The following is a 20629-nucleotide window of genomic DNA, read 5'->3' on the forward strand; positions in this document are numbered from 1 at the left end:
GGCAAACGTGGTGCCACTGTTTAAGGAGGGTGGTAAGGACAAGCCAGGGAACTATAGACCAGTGAGCCTGACCTCGGTGGTGGGCAAGTTGTTGGAGGGATTAATGTATTATCCATGCTAATACATTAGCCATAATGCCGTGCACCTTTATCTCCTGCTGCCTTGTGTGCAGCACCTTGCCGAATGCCTTCTGAAAATTTAGATACACCACATCCACTGATTCCCCATTGTCCACCGTGCTCATAATGTCCTCAAAGAATTCCAATAAATTAATTAAACATGACCTGCCTTTCATAAGCCAATGGTGTGCCTGCCCAATGAGACAATTTCTATCCAGATGTCCTGTTATTTCTTCCTTGATGATAGATTCAAGCAGTTTCCTCACTGCAGAAGTTAATCTAACAGGTCTATAGTTACCCGCCTTTTGTCTACAGCCTTTTGTAAACAGTAGCATCATATTTGCTGTGTTCCAATCTGCCAACCGCCCCAGAGTCCACTGAATTCTGGTAAATTACCAAAAGTGCAATTGTTATTTCCCCTATTGTCCCTTTCCGTACTCTGGGATGCACACCATCAGGGCTGGGAGACTGGTCTATCTTTAGCCCCATTAGCTTGCCCAACTCACTCTCTTTAGTGATAATGATCGTTTCGAGCTCCTCACTGGACGGAGTCTCCTTGTCATCAATTATTGGCTTGTTATTTGTGTCTTCACTGTGAGACCGACAGAAAACATCTGTTCAACACTAACTAGCTAGCTGGCCAGTCTTCTCCCTCCCTTCCTTCTTAAACAGAGCTGTTGCATTCGCAGTTTTCCAGTCCTCTGGGTCCCTCCCTGACTCCAGTGATTCCTGCATGTTCACCAACAATACCACCACAATCTCCTCAAAGATCAGCAAGGTGATCTTTGTGTGGAGCCACAGAAAATGGGGGAAATATGAAATGAATATTTTGCATCAGTATTTACAGTGGAAAAGGATATGGAAGATATAGACTGTAGGGAAATAGATGGTGACATCTTGAAAAATATCCAGATTACAGAGGAGAAAGTGCTGGATGTCTTGAAACGTTAAAGGTGGATAAATCCCCAGGACCTGATCAGGTGTACCCGAGAACTCTGTGTGAAGCTAGAGAAGTGATTGCTGGGCTCCTTGCTGAGATATTTGTATCATCGATAGTCACAGGTGAGGTGCTGGAAAACTGGAGGTTGGCAAATGTGGTTCCACTGTTCAAGAAGGGCGGTAAAGACAAGCCAGGGAACTATAGACCAGTGAGCCTGATCTCGGTGGTGGGCAAGTTGTGGGAGGGAATCCTGAGTGACAGGATGTACATGTATTTGGAAAGGCAAGGACTGATTAGGGATAGTCAACATGGCTTTGTGCGTGGGAAATCATGTCTCACAAACTTGATTGAGTTTTTTGAAGAAGTAACAAAGAGGATTGATGAGGGCAGAGCAGTAGATATGATCTATATGGACTTCAGTAAGGCGTTCGACAAGGTTCCCCATGGGAGACTGATTAGCAGGGTTAGATCACAGGGAATACAGGGAGAACTAGCCATTTGGATACAGAACTGGCTCAAAGGTAGAAGACAGAGGGTGGTGGTGGAGGGTTGTTTTTCAGACTGGAGGCCTGTGACCAGTGGAGTGCCACAGGGATCGGTGCTGGGCCCTCTACTTTTCATCATTTATATAAATGATTTGGATGTGAGCATAAGAGGTACAGTTAGTAAGTTTGCAGATGACACCAAAATTGCAGGTGTAGTGGACAACAAAGAGGGTTACCTCAGATTACAACAGGATCTGGACCAGATGGGCCAATGGGCTGAGAAGTGGCAGATGGAGTTTAATTCAGATAAATGTGAGGTGCTGCATTTTGGGAAAGCAAGTCTTAGCAGGACTTATACACTTAATGGTAAGGTCCTAGGGAGTGTTGCTGAGCAAAGAGACCTTGGAGTGCAGGTTCATAGCTCCTTGAAAGTGGAGTCGCAGGTAGATGGGATAGTGAAGAAGGCGTTTGGTATGCTTTCCTTTATTGGTCAGAGTATTGAGTACAGGATTGGGAGGTCATGTTGCGACATTGGTGAGACCACTGTTGGAATATTGCGTGCAATTCTAGTCTCCTTCCTATCGGAAAGATGTTGTGAAACTTGAGAGGGTTCAGAAAAGATTTACAAGGATGTTGCCAGGGTTGGAGGATCTGAGCTACATGGAGAGGCTGAACAGGCTGGGGCTGTTTTCCCTGGAGCATCAGAGGCTGAGGGGTGACCTTATAGAGGTTTACAAAATTATGAGGGGCATGGATAGGATAAATGGACAAAGTCTTTTCCCTGGGGTCAGGGAGTCCAGAACTAGAGGGCATAGATTTCGGGTGAGAGGTGAAAGATATAAAAGAGACCTAACGGGCAATTTTTTCACACAGAGGGTGGTACGTGTATGGAATGAGCTGCCAGAGGAAGTGGTGGAGGCTGGTACAATTGCAACATTTAAAAGGCATTTGGATGGGTATATGAATAGGAAGGGTTTGGAGGGATATGGGCCGGGTGCTGGCAGGTGGGATTAGATTGGGTTGGGATATCTGGTCGGCATGGACGGGTTGGACCGAAGGGTCTGTTTCCATGCTGGACATCTCTATGACTCTATGACTCCATGGGTGTAGTCCATCTAGTCTGGGTGATATATTCACCTTCAGACCTTTCAGCTTCCACAGCACCTTCTCCTAAGTGATGGTCACTACACACACCTCTACCCCTGGACTCTATGCTGCTGTTGTCTGTGAAAACGGATGCCAAGTACCTGCTCAAGGGAAGGGGTTCAGGGGATGGTGTGAGAAAGTCTGGTGCCTCCTAGGCTGGGCTGAGGAGGACGCAGCGTGGGGTAGCATTTACTCAGCACTCTCTGAGCTTTCTCATGGTTCAAGTGTGGAACTTAAAACAGAATGCCCTCCACAACAGTGTCCCAGTGGTTAGCACTGCTGCCTCCCAGCACCAGGGTTCCTGGTTCGATTCCAGCCTTGGGCGACTGTCTGTGTAGAGTTTGTACATTCTCCCCGCGTCTGTGTGGGTTTCCTCCAGTTGCTTCCAAAGCTGTGCAGGTTAGGGTGGATTGGCCATGGGGGATTTACAGGGATGGGGGGTGTTTGGGGGTGTCTGGGTGGGATGTCCTTTAGAAGGTTGGTGCAGACTCAATGGGCCGAATGTCCTCTTTCTGCACTGTTGGGATTCTGTGATTTATTGTGGGTCTACCCAAGGACTGCAGAGGGACAAGAAGGCAGCTCAACCCCACCTTCTCGAGGGGCAACTAGGGACGGGTAATAAATACAGGCCCAGTCAGCGATGCCCCTATTCCTCAGTGAATTTAAAATAAAACACATCCTCCGCTCATTTCTGCTTTGGAATTGGCCAATTGGGTAAAAGCCTGTAAGGAGGGGGTGGGGTCATGGCCACCATTGTGGGACTCCTGTTGCAGAGTGGTAGTGTCCTTACCTCTAAGCCAGCAGGCCCGGGTTCAAGCTCTTTCAGAGGTGTGTCATAACAGTTAGAAAATACCTACCAAGTGTACAATTCAGATAAACACCTTCTGCCAATTTTTCCAACACATTTATTGAGCGCTTAACAATTTGAACCAAACACAGTGTATGAACATTGTAAACAATTAACATAAAAAGGCAATAATTCAACGTGTACCCGAGTGTGTGGTGAATTCACATGGACGTTCCCATTGGTCAAAACATCAGTCCAAATTCATCCCCCTTCTGGTTCTTGTCACTCCAGTTCCGGGAGGGGGTGGGGGTGGGCAGGGGGAGGTGAGGGGTTAATATATTCACATGACTCGCTCCAGTCTGGCACTCACACTCCCGCCTAACCTGTTTGGGGTAATGTTGTAGCAGGGGTGGGGGTGCAGAGATGGGGGGTTTTGGTGGGGGGGGGAAACAGGGAGCTGGGTGATGCCACCTTCACCCTCCAGCCCCTGCCCCCACTCTCTGCCCCCAAGATTTGTTGTCCGTTTGGTTTGAGACGCAGACACCATCCTGAATGAGGCAAATGGTATGAATGGTTTTCAGCTTCGAGCCCAAAACACAATTCGACATTCACTGGTGGATTTGGATCCATCATTGACACTGGTGAGGGGTGAAGTCCACTTCTTAGATGAACATATATTACAAAGGCCCACTAAAGTCACTCTAGTTTGACGTTACTGGAGCTGAGGCAGTCACATTAAAATTGTATTTATTTATTTTTTTTCACTTCCTCCCCCTCCCCCCCCCCCCGGCCCAACCCCCTTTCAAAATGGTAAAATATCAAAACCACAGGAGTTCCTTAAAATGATGTCCTTTATTCTTCCCCCAAACAGCCTCTAAAATTAATCTTTTTAAATTGAGTTGTAGTTTAACAGGTCCCCTTGGTTCGCTTGTGACTGAATGTTGAGTTTGGTTGAGTTTGACGACATCTGTTGGCATATTAAAAGTCTGTCCCTCCAAACGTGTTGTAAAAGATAGGTCTCCCTCCAGCAGAGAAAAGGGAGTGGTTCCGAGTATCTCCTTTGTAATGTGTGTGTTCACAGCAGGAACATCCTTTCAGAGCTCAGTCCTGGGTAAATTGTGTCTGCTATTATTTTAAGAGCCATTCATTAACTGCAGAAGAAAGGGAGGGGGGGGGGGATGGAAGAGAGAGAGAGAGAGAAAGATGGAAAAAGAGAGATGAAGTTTGTTATTCTTAATTCCATCTCTTAAAAAAAATCACATGCAAGTGTTTATGAATATAAAATCACTGGAATACCCGGAATTAGTATTCTCAATTCTCAGTGCTCTCCGAACATGGTCACAGCTGCTGGATAACTCCTCCACAAAGGTTTCTGTTTTGAAACATGTTTCCGGCAAAAACAAGAGGCCATTCAGCCCTATTTGGTCTGTGCTGGTTTTAAACTCAGGTCAAACCTCTTCCCACCCACCTTCCATTGGTCAGCCAGACCATGCCTCTCTCCATCCCTGAGGTAAACCAGAGTGGGAAACCAATCCATAGAACGTAGAACAATACAACGCAGAACAGGCCCTTCGGCCCTCGATGTTGCGCCGACCCGTGAACTATTCTCTACCCATCCCCCTACACTATCCCATCATCATCCATGTGGTTATCCAAGGATTGTTTAAATCTCCCTAACGTGGCTGAGTTAACTACATTGTCAGAGCTGAAAATGTGTTGCTGGAAAAGCACAGCAGGTCAGGCAGCATCCAAGGAGCAGGAGAATCGACGTTTCGGGCAGGAGCCCTTCTTCAGCCCTCCAGCATCTGCAGTCCGCACTTTCTCCTTAACTACATTGTCAGGCAGTGCATTCCACCCCCTTACCACTCTCTGAGTAAAGAACCTGCCTCTGACATCTGCCTTAAATCTATCACCCCTCAATTTGTAGTTACGCCCCCTCGTACAAGCTGATGTCACCATCCTAGGGAAAAGACTCTCACTGTCCGCCTTATCAAATCCTCTGACCATCGAGCCTTCTTCTCTCCACTGAGAACAGACCCAAGTCTCTCAGTCTTTCCTCACAAGACCTTCCCTCCAGACCAGGCAACATCCTGGTAAATCTCCTCTGCACCTTTTCCAATGCTTCCACATCCTTCCTGTAATGGGGTGACCAGAACTGCACACAATGTTCCAAGTGCAGCTGCACTAGCGTTTGTATAGTTGTAGCATGACATCACGGCTCCGGAACTCAATCCCTCTACCAATGAAACCGAACACACCGTATGCCTTCTTAACAGCACTATCCACCTGGGTGGCGACTTTTAGGGATCTATGTACATTGACTCCAAGATCCCTCTGCACATCCATACTACCAAGAATCTTTCCAGTGACCCAGTACTCTGCCTTCCTGTTGTTCTTCCCAAAGTGAATTACCTCACATTTAGCTGCATTGAACTCCATTTGCCACCTCTCCGCCCAACTCTGCAGTTTATCCAAGTCCCCCTGTAACCTGTAACATTCTTCCACACTGTCCACTACTCCACTGACTTCAGTGTCGTCTACAAATTTACTGATCCATCCACCTATGCCTGCGTCCAAGTCATTTATAAAAATGACAAACAGCAGTGGTCCCAAAACAGATCCTTGTGGCACACCACTAGTAACCGGATTCCAGGCTGAATATTTTCCATCAACCACCACTCGCTGCCTTCTTTCAGAAAGCCAGTTTCTAATCCAAACTGCTAAATCACCCTCAATCCCATGCCTCTGCATTTTCTCCAACAGCCTGCCATGTGGAACCTTATCAAAGGCTTTACTGAAGTCCATGTACACCACGTCAACTGCCCTACCCTCATCTACATGCTTGGTCACCTTCTCAAAAAACTCAGAGGTTTGTGAGACACGACTTGCCCTTGACGAAACCATGTTGACTATCTGAAATCAAATTGTTGCTTACTAGATGATTATAAATCTTATCTCTTATAATCCTTTCCAAAACCTTTCCTACAACAGACGTAAGGCTCACTGGTCTATAATTACCTGGGTCATCTTTACTGCCCTTCTTGAACAAAGGCATAACATTTGCAATCCTCCAGTCCTCAGGTACTAAACCTGTAAACAACGATGATTCAAATACCAAAGCCAAAGGCTCTGCTATCTCCTCCCTAGCTTCCCAGAGAATCCTCGGATAAATCCCATCTGGCCCAGGGGACTTGTCTACTTTCACTCCTTGTAGAATTGCTAACACCTGTTTGTAACTAACCTCGTTCCTTTCTAGTCTAATAAGTACGTACCTCGTTCTTCTCCTCTACAATATTCTCTTTCTCCTGAGTGAACACCAATGAGAAATGTTCATTTAGCACCTCTCTGATCTTCACGGGGTCCACCTTCCACTTCCCACTTCTGTCTTTGACTGGCCCTATTCCTACCCTAATCATCCAAAGTCCAGTGGTATAATTCCGATCTTCCAGCACAGTGAACCTTCAATGTGAAGGTAAAGCCTGTTCATTTCAATGATGTTGTACAGCGATCTGCATGTTTGATGGACTTGATTAGGGATAAAAATCAAGATTCATTCACACACCGGGCTCCTAATATGCACAGGGTCTGCTGCACATTCCCCACGTCCTACAATAAGTTAGTACAAACTGTTACACAACAAACTGACTTCACATTCATTCACCAGCAGGTCTGTGATGAAAGTGTGTGCTGTCAGGGGATTACAGTCTGTGGGATGAGATCTACCTCTACACAGCCAGAGACTGATCACTCTGTTGACGATTGACAGTGGAGGGCACAGTGGGAAATGTTTCTGCATTGTGATAGAGCCCATCACCTTCAGGAAAACAGCTGGAACCAAACTGAGAGCCACTCAGTGGGACAGTGTGTTACACACTCAATAGTGAACAGTGAATATCAGACAGTGTGTTACACCTGTAATAGTGAAACAGTGTGTTACACCTGTAATAGTGAAACAGTGTGTTACACCTGTAATAGTGAAAGAGTGTGTTACACCTGTAATAGTGAAACAGCGTGTTACAGTGCTGCAGCACATTTCCAGTGACTCAGTGATTGTTATAATTAACCTGGGACAGCTCCAGTGTGTTCCAGAGATTCAGTGATTGTTACACTGACAATGCTGTCTATGCTCTCTGACCTGCCCCTCGATGCTCTCTGACCTGCCCCTCGATACTGTCTGACCTGCCCCTCGATGGTGTCTGACCTGCCCCTCGAGACTCTCTGACCTGCCCCTCGATACTGTCTGACCTACCCCTCGATACTGTCTGACCTGCCCCTCGATACTGTCTGACCTGCCCCTCGATACTGTCTGACCTGCCCCTCGAGACTGTCTGACCTGCCCCTCGATACTGTCTGACCTGCCCCTCGAGACTGTCTGACCTGCCCCTCGATACTGTCTGACCTGCCCCTCGAGACTGTCTGACCTGCCCCTCGATACTGTCTGACCTGCCCCTCGATACTGTCTGACCTGCCCCTCGATGGTGTCTGACCTGCCCCTCGATACTGTCTGACCTGCCCCTCGATGGTGTCTGACCTGCCCCTCGATACTGTCTGACCTGCCCCTCGATGGTGTCTGACCTGCCCCTCGATACTGTCTGACCTGCCCCTCGAGACTGTCTGACCTGCCCCTCGATACTGTCTGACCTGCCCCTCGATACTGTCTGACCTGCCCCTCGAGACTGTCTGACCTGCCCCTCGATGCTCTCTGACCTGCCCCTCGATACTGTCTGACCTGCCCCTCGATGCTCTCTGACCTGCCCCTCGATGCTCTCTGACCTGCCCCTCGATACTGTCTGACCTTCCCCTCGATGGTGTCTGACCTGCCCCTCGATGGTGTCTGACCTGCCCCTCGATGGTGTCTGACCTGCCCCTCGAGACTGTCTGACCTGCCCCTCGATGGTGTCTGACCTGCCCCTCGATACTGTCTGACCTGCCCCTCGATACTGTCTGACCTTCCCCTCGATACTGTCTGACCTGCCCCTCGATACTGTCTGACCTACCCCTCGATGGTGTCTGACCTGCCCCTCGATACTCTCTGACCTGCCCCTCGATACTGTCTGACCTGCCCCTCGATGGTGTCTGACCTGCCCCTCGATACTGTCTGACCTGCCCCTCGATACTGTCTGACCTGCCCCTCGATACTGTCTGACCTGCCCCTCGATACTGTCTGACCTGCCCCTCGATGGTGTCTGACCTACCCCTCGATACTGTCTGACCTGCCCCTCGATACTGTCTGACCTGCCCCTCGATACTGTCTGACCTACCCCTCGATACTGTCTGACCTGCCCCTCGATACTGTCTGACCTGCCCCTCGATGGTGTCTGACCTGCCCCTCGATACTGTCTGACCTGCCCCTTGATACTGTCTGACCTTCCCCTCGATACTGTCTGACCTGCCCCTCGATACTGTCTGACCTGCCCCTCGATACTGTCTGACCTGCCCCTCGATACTGTCTGACCTGCCCCTCGAGACTGTCTGACCTGCCCCTCGATGGTGTCTGACCTGCCCCTCGATACTGTCTGACCTTCCCCTCGATGGTGTCTGACCTGCCCCTCGATACTGTCTGACCTGCCCCTCGATACTGTCTGACCTGCCCCTCGATACTGTCTGACCTGCCCCTCGATACTGTCTGACCTGCCCCTCGATGGTGTCTGACCTGCCCCTCGATACTGTCTGACCAGCCCCTCGATGGTGTCTGACCTGCCCCTCGATACTGTCTGACCTTCCCCTCGATGGTGTCTGACCTGCCCCTCGATACTGTCTGACCTGCCCCTCGATACTGTCTGACCTTCCCCTCGATACTGTCTGACCTGCCCCTCGATACTGTCTGACCTGCCCCTCGATGGTGTCTGACCTGCCCCTCGATACTGTCTGACCTGCCCCTCGATACTGTCTGACCAGCCCCTCGATACTGTCTGACCTACCCCTCGATACTGTCTGACCTGCCCCTCGATACTGTCTGACCTACCCCTCGATACTGTCTGACCTGCCCCTCGATACTGTCTGACCTGCCCCTCGATACTGTCTGACCTACCCCTCGAGACTGTCTGACCTTCCCCTCGATACTGTCTGACCTGCCCCTCGATACTGTCTGACCTTCCCCTCGATACTGTCTGACCTGCCCCTCGATACTGTCTGACCTGCCCCTCGATACTGTCTGACCTTCCCCTCGATACTGTCTGACCTGCCCCTCGATACTGTCTGACCTGCCCCTCGATACTGTCTGACCTTCCCCTCGATACTGTCTGACCTACCCCTCGAGACTGTCTGACCTGCCCCTCGATGGTGTCTGACCTGCCCCTCGATACTGTCTGACCTTCCCCTCGATACTGTCTGACCTGCCCCTCGATACTGTCTGACCTGCCCCTCGATACTGTCTGACCTTCCCCTCGATACTGTCTGACCTGCCCCTCGATACTGTCTGACCTGCCCCTCGATGGTGTCTGACCTGCCCCTCGATACTGTCTGACCTACCCCTCGATACTGTCTGACCTGCCCCTCGATGGTGTCTGACCTGCCCCTCGATGGTGTCTGACCTGCCCCTCGATGGTGTCTGACCTGCCCCTCGATACTGTCTGACCTGCCCCTCGATACTGTCTGACCTTCCCCTCGATACTGTCTGACCTGCCCCTCGATACTGTCTGACCTGCCCCTCGATACTGTCTGACCTTCCCCTCGATACTGTCTGACCTACCCCTCGAGACTGTCTGACCTGCCCCTCGATGGTGTCTGACCTGCCCCTCGATACTGTCTGACCTTCCCCTCGATACTGTCTGACCTGCCCCTCGATACTGTCTGACCTGCCCCTCGATACTGTCTGACCTTCCCCTCGATACTGTCTGACCTGCCCCTCGATACTGTCTGACCTGCCCCTCGATGGTGTCTGACCTGCCCCTCGATACTGTCTGACCTACCCCTCGATACTGTCTGACCTGCCCCTCGATGGTGTCTGACCTGCCCCTCGATGGTGTCTGACCTGCCCCTCGATACTGTCTGACCTACCCCTCGATACTGTCTGACCTGCCCCTCGATGGTGTCTGACCTGCCCCTCGATACTGTCTGACCTACCCCTCGATACTGTCTGACCTGCCCCTCGATGGTGTCTGACCTGCCCCTCGATACTGTCTGACCTGCCCCTCGATGGTGTCTGACCTGCCCCTCGAGACTGTCTGACCTGCCCCTCGATGCTCTCTGACCTGCCCCTCGAGACTGTCTGACCTGCCCCTCGATACTGTCTGACCTGCCCCTCGATGGTGTCTGACCTGCCCCTCGATACTGTCTGACCTGCCCCTCGATGGTGTCTGACCTGCCCCTCGAGACTGTCTGACCTGCCCCTCGATGGTGTCTGACCTGCCCCTCGATACTGTCTGACCTGCCCCTCGATACTGTCTGACCTGCCCCTCGATACTGTCTGACCTGCCCCTCGATGGTGTCTGACCTGCCCCTCGAGACTGTCTGACCTGCCCCTCGATGGTGTCTGACCTGCCCCTCGAGACTGTCTGACCTGCCCCTCGATGCTCTCTGACCTGCCCCTCGAGACTGTCTGACCTGCCCCTCGATGGTGTCTGACCTGCCCCTCGATACTGTCTGACCTGCCCCTTGATGCTCTCTGACCTGCCCCTCGAGACTGTCTGACCTGCCCCTCGATGGTGTCTGACCTGCCCCTCGATGGTGTCTGACCTGCCCCTCGATACTGTCTGACCTGCCCCTCGATACTGTCTGACCTGCCCCTCGATACTGTCTGACCTACCCCTCGAGACTGTCTGACCTGCCCCTTGATGGTGTCTGACCTGCCCCTCGATACTGTCTGACCTGCCCCTCGATACTGTCTGACCTGCCCCTCGATACTGTCTGACCTTCCCCTCGATACTGTCTGACCTGCCCCTCAATACTGTCTGACCTGCCCCTCGATACTGTCTGACCTGCCCCTCGATGGTGTCTGAACTGCCCCTCGATACTGTCTGACCTGCCCCTCGATACTGTCTGACCTGCCCCTCGATACTGTCTGACCTGCCCCTCGATGGTGTCTGACCTGCCCCTCGATACTGTCTGACCTGCCCCTCGATGCTGTCTGACCTGCCCCTCGATGGTGTCTGACCTGCCCCTCGATACTGTCTGACCTGCCCCTCGAGACTGTCTGACCTGCCCCTCGAGACTGTCTGACCTGCCCCTCGATGCTCTCTGACCTGCCCCTCGAGACTGTCTGACCTGCTCCTCGATACTGTCTGACCTGCCCCTCGAGACTGTCTGACCTTCCCCTCGATACTGTCTGACCTGCCCCTCGATGGTGTCTGACCTGCCCCTCGATACTGTCTGACCTTCCCCTTGAGACTGTCTGACCTACCCCTCGATGCTGTCTGACCTGCCCCTCGATGCTGTCTGACCTGCCCCTCGATACTGTCTGACCTGCCCCTCGATACTGTCTGACCTGCCCCTCGATACTGTCTGACCTTCCCCTCGAGACTGTCTGACCTGCCCCTCGATGGTGTCTGACCTTCCCCTCGATGCTCTCTGACCTGCCCCTCGATACTGTCTGACCTACCCCTCGATACTGTCTGACCTGCCCCTCGATGCTCTCTGACCTGCCCCTCGATACTGTCTGACCTGCCCCTCGAGACTGTCTGACCTGCCCCTCGATGGTGTCTGACCTGCCCCTCGATGGTGTCTGACCTGCCCCTCGATACTGTCTGACCTACCCCTCGATACTGTCTGACCTGCCCCTCGATGGTGTCTGACCTGCCCCTCGATGGTGTCTGACCTGCCCCTCGATGGTGTCTGACCTGCCCCTCGATACTGTCTGACCTGCCCCTCGATACTGTCTGACCTTCCCCTCGATACTGTCTGACCTGCCCCTCGATACTGTCTGACCTGCCCCTCGATACTGTCTGACCTTCCCCTCGATACTGTCTGACCTACCCCTCGAGACTGTCTGACCTGCCCCTCGATGGTGTCTGACCTGCCCCTCGATACTGTCTGACCTTCCCCTCGATACTGTCTGACCTGCCCCTCGATACTGTCTGACCTGCCCCTCGATACTGTCTGACCTTCCCCTCGATACTGTCTGACCTGCCCCTCGATACTGTCTGACCTGCCCCTCGATGGTGTCTGACCTGCCCCTCGATACTGTCTGACCTACCCCTCGATACTGTCTGACCTGCCCCTCGATGGTGTCTGACCTGCCCCTCGATGGTGTCTGACCTGCCCCTCGATACTGTCTGACCTACCCCTCGATACTGTCTGACCTGCCCCTCGATGGTGTCTGACCTGCCCCTCGATACTGTCTGACCTACCCCTCGATACTGTCTGACCTGCCCCTCGATGGTGTCTGACCTGCCCCTCGATACTGTCTGACCTGCCCCTCGATGGTGTCTGACCTGCCCCTCGAGACTGTCTGACCTGCCCCTCGATGCTCTCTGACCTGCCCCTCGAGACTGTCTGACCTGCCCCTCGATACTGTCTGACCTGCCCCTCGATGGTGTCTGACCTGCCCCTCGATACTGTCTGACCTGCCCCTCGATGGTGTCTGACCTGCCCCTCGAGACTGTCTGACCTGCCCCTCGATGGTGTCTGACCTGCCCCTCGATACTGTCTGACCTGCCCCTCGATACTGTCTGACCTGCCCCTCGATACTGTCTGACCTGCCCCTCGATGGTGTCTGACCTGCCCCTCGAGACTGTCTGACCTGCCCCTCGATGGTGTCTGACCTGCCCCTCGAGACTGTCTGACCTGCCCCTCGATGCTCTCTGACCTGCCCCTCGAGACTGTCTGACCTGCCCCTCGATGGTGTCTGACCTGCCCCTCGATACTGTCTGACCTGCCCCTTGATGCTCTCTGACCTGCCCCTCGAGACTGTCTGACCTGCCCCTCGATGGTGTCTGACCTGCCCCTCGATGGTGTCTGACCTGCCCCTCGATACTGTCTGACCTGCCCCTCGATACTGTCTGACCTGCCCCTCGATACTGTCTGACCTACCCCTCGAGACTGTCTGACCTGCCCCTTGATGGTGTCTGACCTGCCCCTCGATACTGTCTGACCTGCCCCTCGATACTGTCTGACCTGCCCCTCGATACTGTCTGACCTTCCCCTCGATACTGTCTGACCTGCCCCTCAATACTGTCTGACCTGCCCCTCGATACTGTCTGACCTGCCCCTCGATGGTGTCTGAACTGCCCCTCGATACTGTCTGACCTGCCCCTCGATACTGTCTGACCTGCCCCTCGATACTGTCTGACCTGCCCCTCGATGGTGTCTGACCTGCCCCTCGATACTGTCTGACCTGCCCCTCGATGCTGTCTGACCTGCCCCTCGATGGTGTCTGACCTGCCCCTCGATACTGTCTGACCTGCCCCTCGAGACTGTCTGACCTGCCCCTCGAGACTGTCTGACCTGCCCCTCGATGCTCTCTGACCTGCCCCTCGAGACTGTCTGACCTGCTCCTCGATACTGTCTGACCTGCCCCTCGAGACTGTCTGACCTTCCCCTCGATACTGTCTGACCTGCCCCTCGATGGTGTCTGACCTGCCCCTCGATACTGTCTGACCTTCCCCTTGAGACTGTCTGACCTACCCCTCGATGCTGTCTGACCTGCCCCTCGATGCTGTCTGACCTGCCCCTCGATACTGTCTGACCTGCCCCTCGATACTGTCTGACCTGCCCCTCGATACTGTCTGACCTTCCCCTCGAGACTGTCTGACCTGCCCCTCGATGGTGTCTGACCTTCCCCTCGATGCTCTCTGACCTGCCCCTCGATACTGTCTGACCTACCCCTCGATACTGTCTGACCTGCCCCTCGATGCTCTCTGACCTGCCCCTCGATACTGTCTGACCTGCCCCTCGAGACTGTCTGACCTTCCCCTCGATACTGTCTGACCTTCCCCTCGATACTGTCTGACCTTCCCCTCGATGGTGTCTGACCTACCCCTCGATGCTGTCTGACCTGCCCCTCGATGCTGTCTGACCTGCCCCTCGATGCTCTCTGACCTGCCCCTCGATACTGTCTGACCTGCCCCTCGATGCTCTCTGACCTGCCCCTCGATACTGTCTGACCTGCCCCTCGATACTGTCTGACCTACCCCTCGATACTGTCTGACCTGCCCCTCGATACTGTCTGACCTGCCCCTCGATGCTCTCTGACCTGCCCCTCGATACTGTCTGACCTGCCCCTTGATGGTGTCTGACCTTCCCCTCGATTCTGTCTGACCTGCCCCTTGATGCTCTCTGACCTTCCCCTCGATACTGTCTGACCTGCCCCTCGAGACTCTCTGACCTGCTGTGCTTTTCCAGCGCCACACGTTTTGACTCTGACTCTCCAGCATCTGCCGCCCTCACTTTCTCCTGACATTGGATGCAGTGAAGTAATGTTCATTTTGAGACAGTTATATTATTTAGAAGAGCTTTGCAAATTCAAGATGAAATCAATCCAAGTTTAGGTTGAATTTTCTCATTTGATAAACATTTCTAATATATACGCATACACATACACTATATACAGTATGTTCTAATAAATGATTAAATCCTCTCACACTGCACTGAGAGGGAGAATGTGATTGTGGTTCTAGCAGGTTTGAAAATGGATTAATCCTCAAGCCCAGATGAGACGTGTCCAAGGCTGCTGTGAGAGGCGAGGGAGATGATTGCAGGGCTCGGAAATTAATTTTCAAATCCTGTCTGACCTCCGGAGGAAGGTCAGAGGACGACAGGGCAGCTAATGTGGTCCCTTGTTCTAGAAGGGAGGGAGGGATAAACCAGAAGCTATAGGCCAGTGAGTCTGTGGGAGGGAAACTATTGGAAAAAACTTCCGAGAGAAAGCAGTAATCTTCACTTGGAGAGGCAAGGGTTAATGAAGGATAGTCACCATGGCTTTGTCAGGGGAAAGGTCAGGTCTAACAAATTTGATTGAAGTTTTGGAGGAGGTGGTTGGGTGTGTAGATGAGGGTAGTGCAGTTGATGTAGTCTCCATGGACCTCAGTGAGGCTTTTGCCAAGTTCTCACTGGCAGGTTGGTTCGGAAGTTAAGAGCTCATGGGATTCAGGATAGTTTGTCAAATTGGATCGAACATTGGCTGATTGGCAGGAAGCAGAGAGTGATGGGTGAAGGGTCTTGTTGTGATGGCAGCCTGTGTCCAGTGATGTCCCTTGGGTTCAATGCTATTCCCTTTGCTAGTGGTTGTGTACATTAATGAAGGTAGGAGCATGCTCAATAAGATGACATGAACATTGATGGGGTGGTCAGTAGTGAGGAGGAAAGGCCTAGACTCCAGAATGATATAGGCCGGCTGGTCAGATGGGCAGAAAGCGGCAAATGGAATTTAATTCTGGAAAGCGTGAGGTGAGGCATTTAGGGAGGAGTAACAAGACAAGGGGGTACGTGATGAAAGGCTGGACACCAGGAAGTGCAGAGGCTCAGGGGGACCTTGGTCTGCATCTCCACAGGACAGGGAGAGAAGGTGGTTAAGAAGGCACATGGGATACTTCCCTTTATTAGTCAAGACATTGAATCCGAAAACAAGGAGGTTATGATGGAGCAGATTATCACATTAGTCAGGCCTCAACTAGAGTACTGTGTATAGTTCTGGTTATTACACAATAGGAAGGATGTGTTAGCACTGGAGGGGGGGGCAGGTGAGATTCAACAGGATACTGTCTGGCCTGGAGCGATTCACCTATGAAGAGAGATTTGATAGGCTGTATTCCTCAAAGCACCAAAGGCTGAGGAGAGTGACTGATTAAGGTGCAGAAGGTTCTGAGGGACATGGACAGAGTAGATCAGGAGAAACTTTTCCCATTAACAGCAGGTTATAAATAGGGGACAGAGAGTTTAGGCAAGGAGCAGGAGGTTTAGAGGGGATTTGTGGAAAATCCTTTTCACCCAGAAGATTGTTGGTGTTTGGAATTCACTCCCGAAAAAGAATGGTAGAGTGAAGAACTCAAGAAGTTTAAGAACTGGTTTTATGAACGCTTGAGATGCCAAATATACAAGGCTACAGGTCAAGTACTAGAAAATGGAATTACGCTCGATGACCTTTTGATCCTGGCACAGACCCGACGGGCTGAAGGGCCTCTTTATATGCTGTAAAACTCCAAGATGTTACCCCCACCATCAGTCAAATAGCAACCATGGGGGCACATGAATTCACTCCATTGTTGTTTGTATATTAGATTACTTGCAAATTTGATTAGATTAGATTATTTACAGTGTGGAAACAGGCCCTTCGGCCCAACAAGTCCACACCGCCCCGCCGAAGTGTATACCACCCAGACCCATACCCCAACATTTACGCCTTACCTAACACTAGGGGCAATTTAGCATGGCCAATTCACCTGACCTGCACATCTTTGGACTGTGAGAGGAAACCGGAGCACTCGGAGGAAACCCACGCAGACACGGGGAGAATGTGCAAACTCCACACAGTCAGTCGCCTGAGGCAGGAATTGAACCCGGGTCTCTGGTGCTGTGAGGCAGCAGTGCTAACCACTGAGCCACCGTGCCGCCCACAAATACACTTATATATGGGAGTATACACTTATATATGCTTATACACATTTATATAGGCTTATACATGTTTGAACATGCATAAGTAAATAATGACAGGTACGCATAGCCACATAAACATTACATATTATCCATACATCTTTCACATTTATATGTGCAGTCACATACATATACATATTTGTAATGTATGTGTATATATCATACGTGGTGCATGTATTCTAAGATATAAATAGATACATTTATATACATGGAAAGGTTCCATAGATATGCATTTGGACAAGCTACACTTACCTTCTGTGGGTCATTCGGACCAATTTGGAGGGAAAGAAAGTCCCAGCTCATCTGGACTGAGCAGTTTGGTGAGCTGAAAGATTTAACCCAGTTGAAGGGTCTTAAAAAGTGATCAGTTCCTCCCACAGATTTACACAATGCAGTTAACAGCCAGAGGGTTGTGTTGTCACACAGTGGGGGATAGACACTGACCAGGGACACAGCTCATCACTCACTCCACTGACTGACCACCCCCACCCGTACCCCCACAACCCCAGTCCCCCTCCCTCGCTGTCCCAGCCCAGCTCCACAATCTAAGCTCAGCTCTTATGACAGAGCTGTTAACTGCTCGCTTTGCAGAATCCGTGGAGGGGGAGTAACGGCATTAAGATAGAGGGTCAGTATACAGGGAGGACAGGTCCAATGGCCTGGGGAACAGGAGCTTGGGGAGTGGGGAACAGTTACAGCAAACAGTGCTGATCCATCACTGGGACACAGAGGATGATGATGGTGTACAATGCAGGGAGTGTAGTGGGCACAGAGTCACCGCTGGGTTAGCTGGATCACTGTGCCCAGGAAATAGTGTTTAGGGCCAGTGTTCAGGTACAGTGTTCGTGGACAGTGTTTGGGTACAGTGTTCAGGTACAGTGTTTGGGTACAGTGTCCAGGTACAGTATTTGGGGACAGTGTTCAGGTACAATGTTCAAGGACAGTGTTCAGGTACAGTGTTTAGGGACAGTGTTTAGGGACAGTGTTTTGGTTCAGTGTTCAGGTACAGTGTTTGGGGATAGTGTTTGGGTTCAGTGTTCAGGTACAGTGTTCGGGCACAGTGTTCGGGGACAGTATTTGGGTTCAGTGTTCAGGGACAGTGTTCAGGGACAGTGTTCAGGGACAGAGTTTGGGGACAGTGTTTAGAGACAGTGTTTAGAGACAGCGTTTAGGGACAGCGTTTGAGTTCAGTGTTCAGGTACAGTGTTCGTGGACAGTGTTTGGGTATAGTATTCAGTTACAGTGTTTGGGTACAGTGTTCAGGTACAGTATTTGGGGACAGTGTTCAGGTACAATGTTTGGGGACAGTGTTCGGAGACAGTGTTCAGGGACAGTGTTCGGGGACAGTGTTTGGGTTCAGTGTTTGGGTTCAGTGTTCAGGTACAGTGTTCGGGGACAGTGTTCGGGGACAGTGTTCAGGGACAGTGTTCAGGGACAGTGTTCGGGTTCAGTGTTCAGGGACAGTGTTAGGGTACAGTGTTTGGGTGCAGTGTTCAGGGACAGTGTTCGGGGACAGTTTGAGTACAGTTTTCAGGTACAGTATTCGACTACAGTATTCAGAGACAGTATTGAAGTACAGTGTTCAGGTACAAAGTTTGGATAGAGTGTTCGGGGATGGTATTTCGATACAGTGTTTAGGGCCAGTGTTCAGGTACAGTGTTTGGGGACAGTGTTTGGGTTTGGGATTCCTGAAGAAGGGCTCATGCCCGAAACGTCGATTCTCCTGCTCTTTGGTTGCTGCCTGACCTGCTGCGCTTTTCCAGCAACACATTTTCAGCTCAACAGTGTTTGGGTACAGTGTTGAGGGACAGTGTTTGGGAGTGCTTAGGGTCAGTGCTCTGGTACAGTGTTTGAGTACAGTTTTCAGGTACAGTGTTTGGATAGAGTGTTCGGGGACGGTGGTTGGGTACAGTGTTCAGGGACACTGTTTAGGGACAGTGTTCAGGTGCAGTGTGTGGGAACAGTGTTCAGATAGGGTTTGGGTAGAGTGTTTGGGGACAGTGTTTTGGGACAGTATTAAAGTACAGTGTTTTGGTACAGTGTTCAGGTATAGTGTTTAGGGACAATGCTTACACACAGTGTTTGGGTACAGTGTGTGAGTACATATTTGAGGGACAGTGTTTGGGTACAGTGTTTGAGTACAGTGTTTAGGGAGAGTGTTTGGGGTTGTTGTTTTGGTACAGTATTGAGGGACAGTGTTCAGGTACAGTGTTTGGGTACAGTGCTCTGGGACAGTGTTTGGGGTCCATGTTTGGGTACAATGTTTAAGTACAGTGTTGAGGGACAATGTTTATGAGTGCTTAGGGACAGTGCTCTGGTACAGTGTTTGGGTACAGTGTTCGTGGACAGTGTTTGGGGACAATGTTTAGAGACAGTGTTCAGGTACAGTGTTCGAGTACAATGTTTTAGTACAGTGTTCAGGTGCCATGTTTGGGTACAGTGTTCAGGTACAATGTTTAGGTACAGTGAATGGGTATAGTACTTGGTGACAGTGTTTGGATACAGTGTTAGGGAATGGTGTTTGGGTACATTGTTCAGGTACAGTGTTTGGGTACAGTGTTCATGGACAATGTTTGGGGTCGGTGTTTTGTACAGTGTTCAAGGATATTGTTTAGACACAGTGTTCAGGTGCCATGTTTGGGTACAGCATACGGGTATAGTACTTGGTGACAATGTTTGGATACAGTGTTAGGGAATGGTGTTTGGGTACAGTGTTCAGGTACAGAGTTTGGGGACAGTGTTGTGGTACAGTGTTCAGGTACAATGTTTAGGTACAATGTTCAAGTACAGTTTTCTGGGACAGTATTTGTGTACAGTGTTTGAGTACAGACGTTTGAGACAGTGTTTGGGTTTAGTGTTCAGGGATAGTGTTTGGGTACACTGTTTTGGGACAGTGTTCAGGTACAGTGTTTGGATACAGTGTTCCGGACAGTGTTTGGGTACAGTGTTTGGGGTTGGTATTTAGGGACAGTATTCAGGTACAGTGTTTTGGTGCAGTGTTCTGGGACAGTGTTTGGGTACAGTGTTCAGGTCTGAAAATGTGTTGCTGGAAAAGCGCAGGTCAGGCAGCATCCAAGGAACAGGAGAATCGATGTTTTGGGTACAGAATTCAGGTACAGCATTTGGGTATACTGATTGGGTAGTGTTTAGGGACAGTGTTCAGGTACAGTGTTTGGGGACAGTATTCTGGGACAGTGTTTGGTGACAGTGTTTGGATACAATGTGAGCGAATGGGGTTTGGTTACGGTGTTCAGGTACAGTGTTTGGAGACGGTGTCTGGGCACATTGTCCAGCTACAGTATTTAGGGACAGTGTTCAGGTCCGGGTGTTTAGGAGCAGTGTCTGGGCACAGTGTTCCGGTATGGTGTCTTGGGACAGTATTCGGATACAGTGTTCTGGGGTAGTGTTTGGGTACAGTGTTCTGGGATAGTGTTTGGGTACAGTGTTTGAGTACAATGTTTAGGTACAGTGTTTGGTGATAGTGTTTGGGGAAAGTGGGGTCAGTGTTTAGGCACAGTGTTCAGGTACAGTGTTCGGGTACAGTGTTTGGGGACAGTGTTCAGGTACAACGTTCGAGCACAGTGTTTGAGTACAGTTTTCAGGTACAGTGTTAGGATAGAGTGTT

The 20629-nt window shown here is 51.0% G+C and overlaps 1 protein-coding gene across 2 annotated transcripts in view; it reads right to left on the reverse strand.

The window, feature by feature from the left end:
- Positions 1–3572: 3572 nt before the first annotated feature.
- Positions 3573–20629, reverse strand: part of ca10a (carbonic anhydrase Xa) — an 815225-nt gene continuing 798168 nt past the window's right edge. Inside the window, exons 9-10 of one of the 2 annotated variants that reach the window (XM_072558973.1) lie at positions 17257–17329; positions 3573–4628 (exon numbers count right to left, since the gene is read on the reverse strand). In XM_072558973.1, the coding sequence (XP_072415074.1) occupies positions 17304–17329 (26 nt within the window). In that variant the 3' untranslated portion in view covers positions 3573–4628; positions 17257–17303. The remainder of the gene's footprint in view (positions 4629–17256; positions 17330–20629) is intronic. The other variant, XM_072558974.1, reaches the window with a different exon arrangement.

This window comes from Chiloscyllium punctatum, chromosome 39 (genome assembly GCF_047496795.1).
Source record: "Chiloscyllium punctatum isolate Juve2018m chromosome 39, sChiPun1.3, whole genome shotgun sequence".
NCBI lineage: Eukaryota > Metazoa > Chordata > Chondrichthyes > Orectolobiformes > Hemiscylliidae > Chiloscyllium > Chiloscyllium punctatum.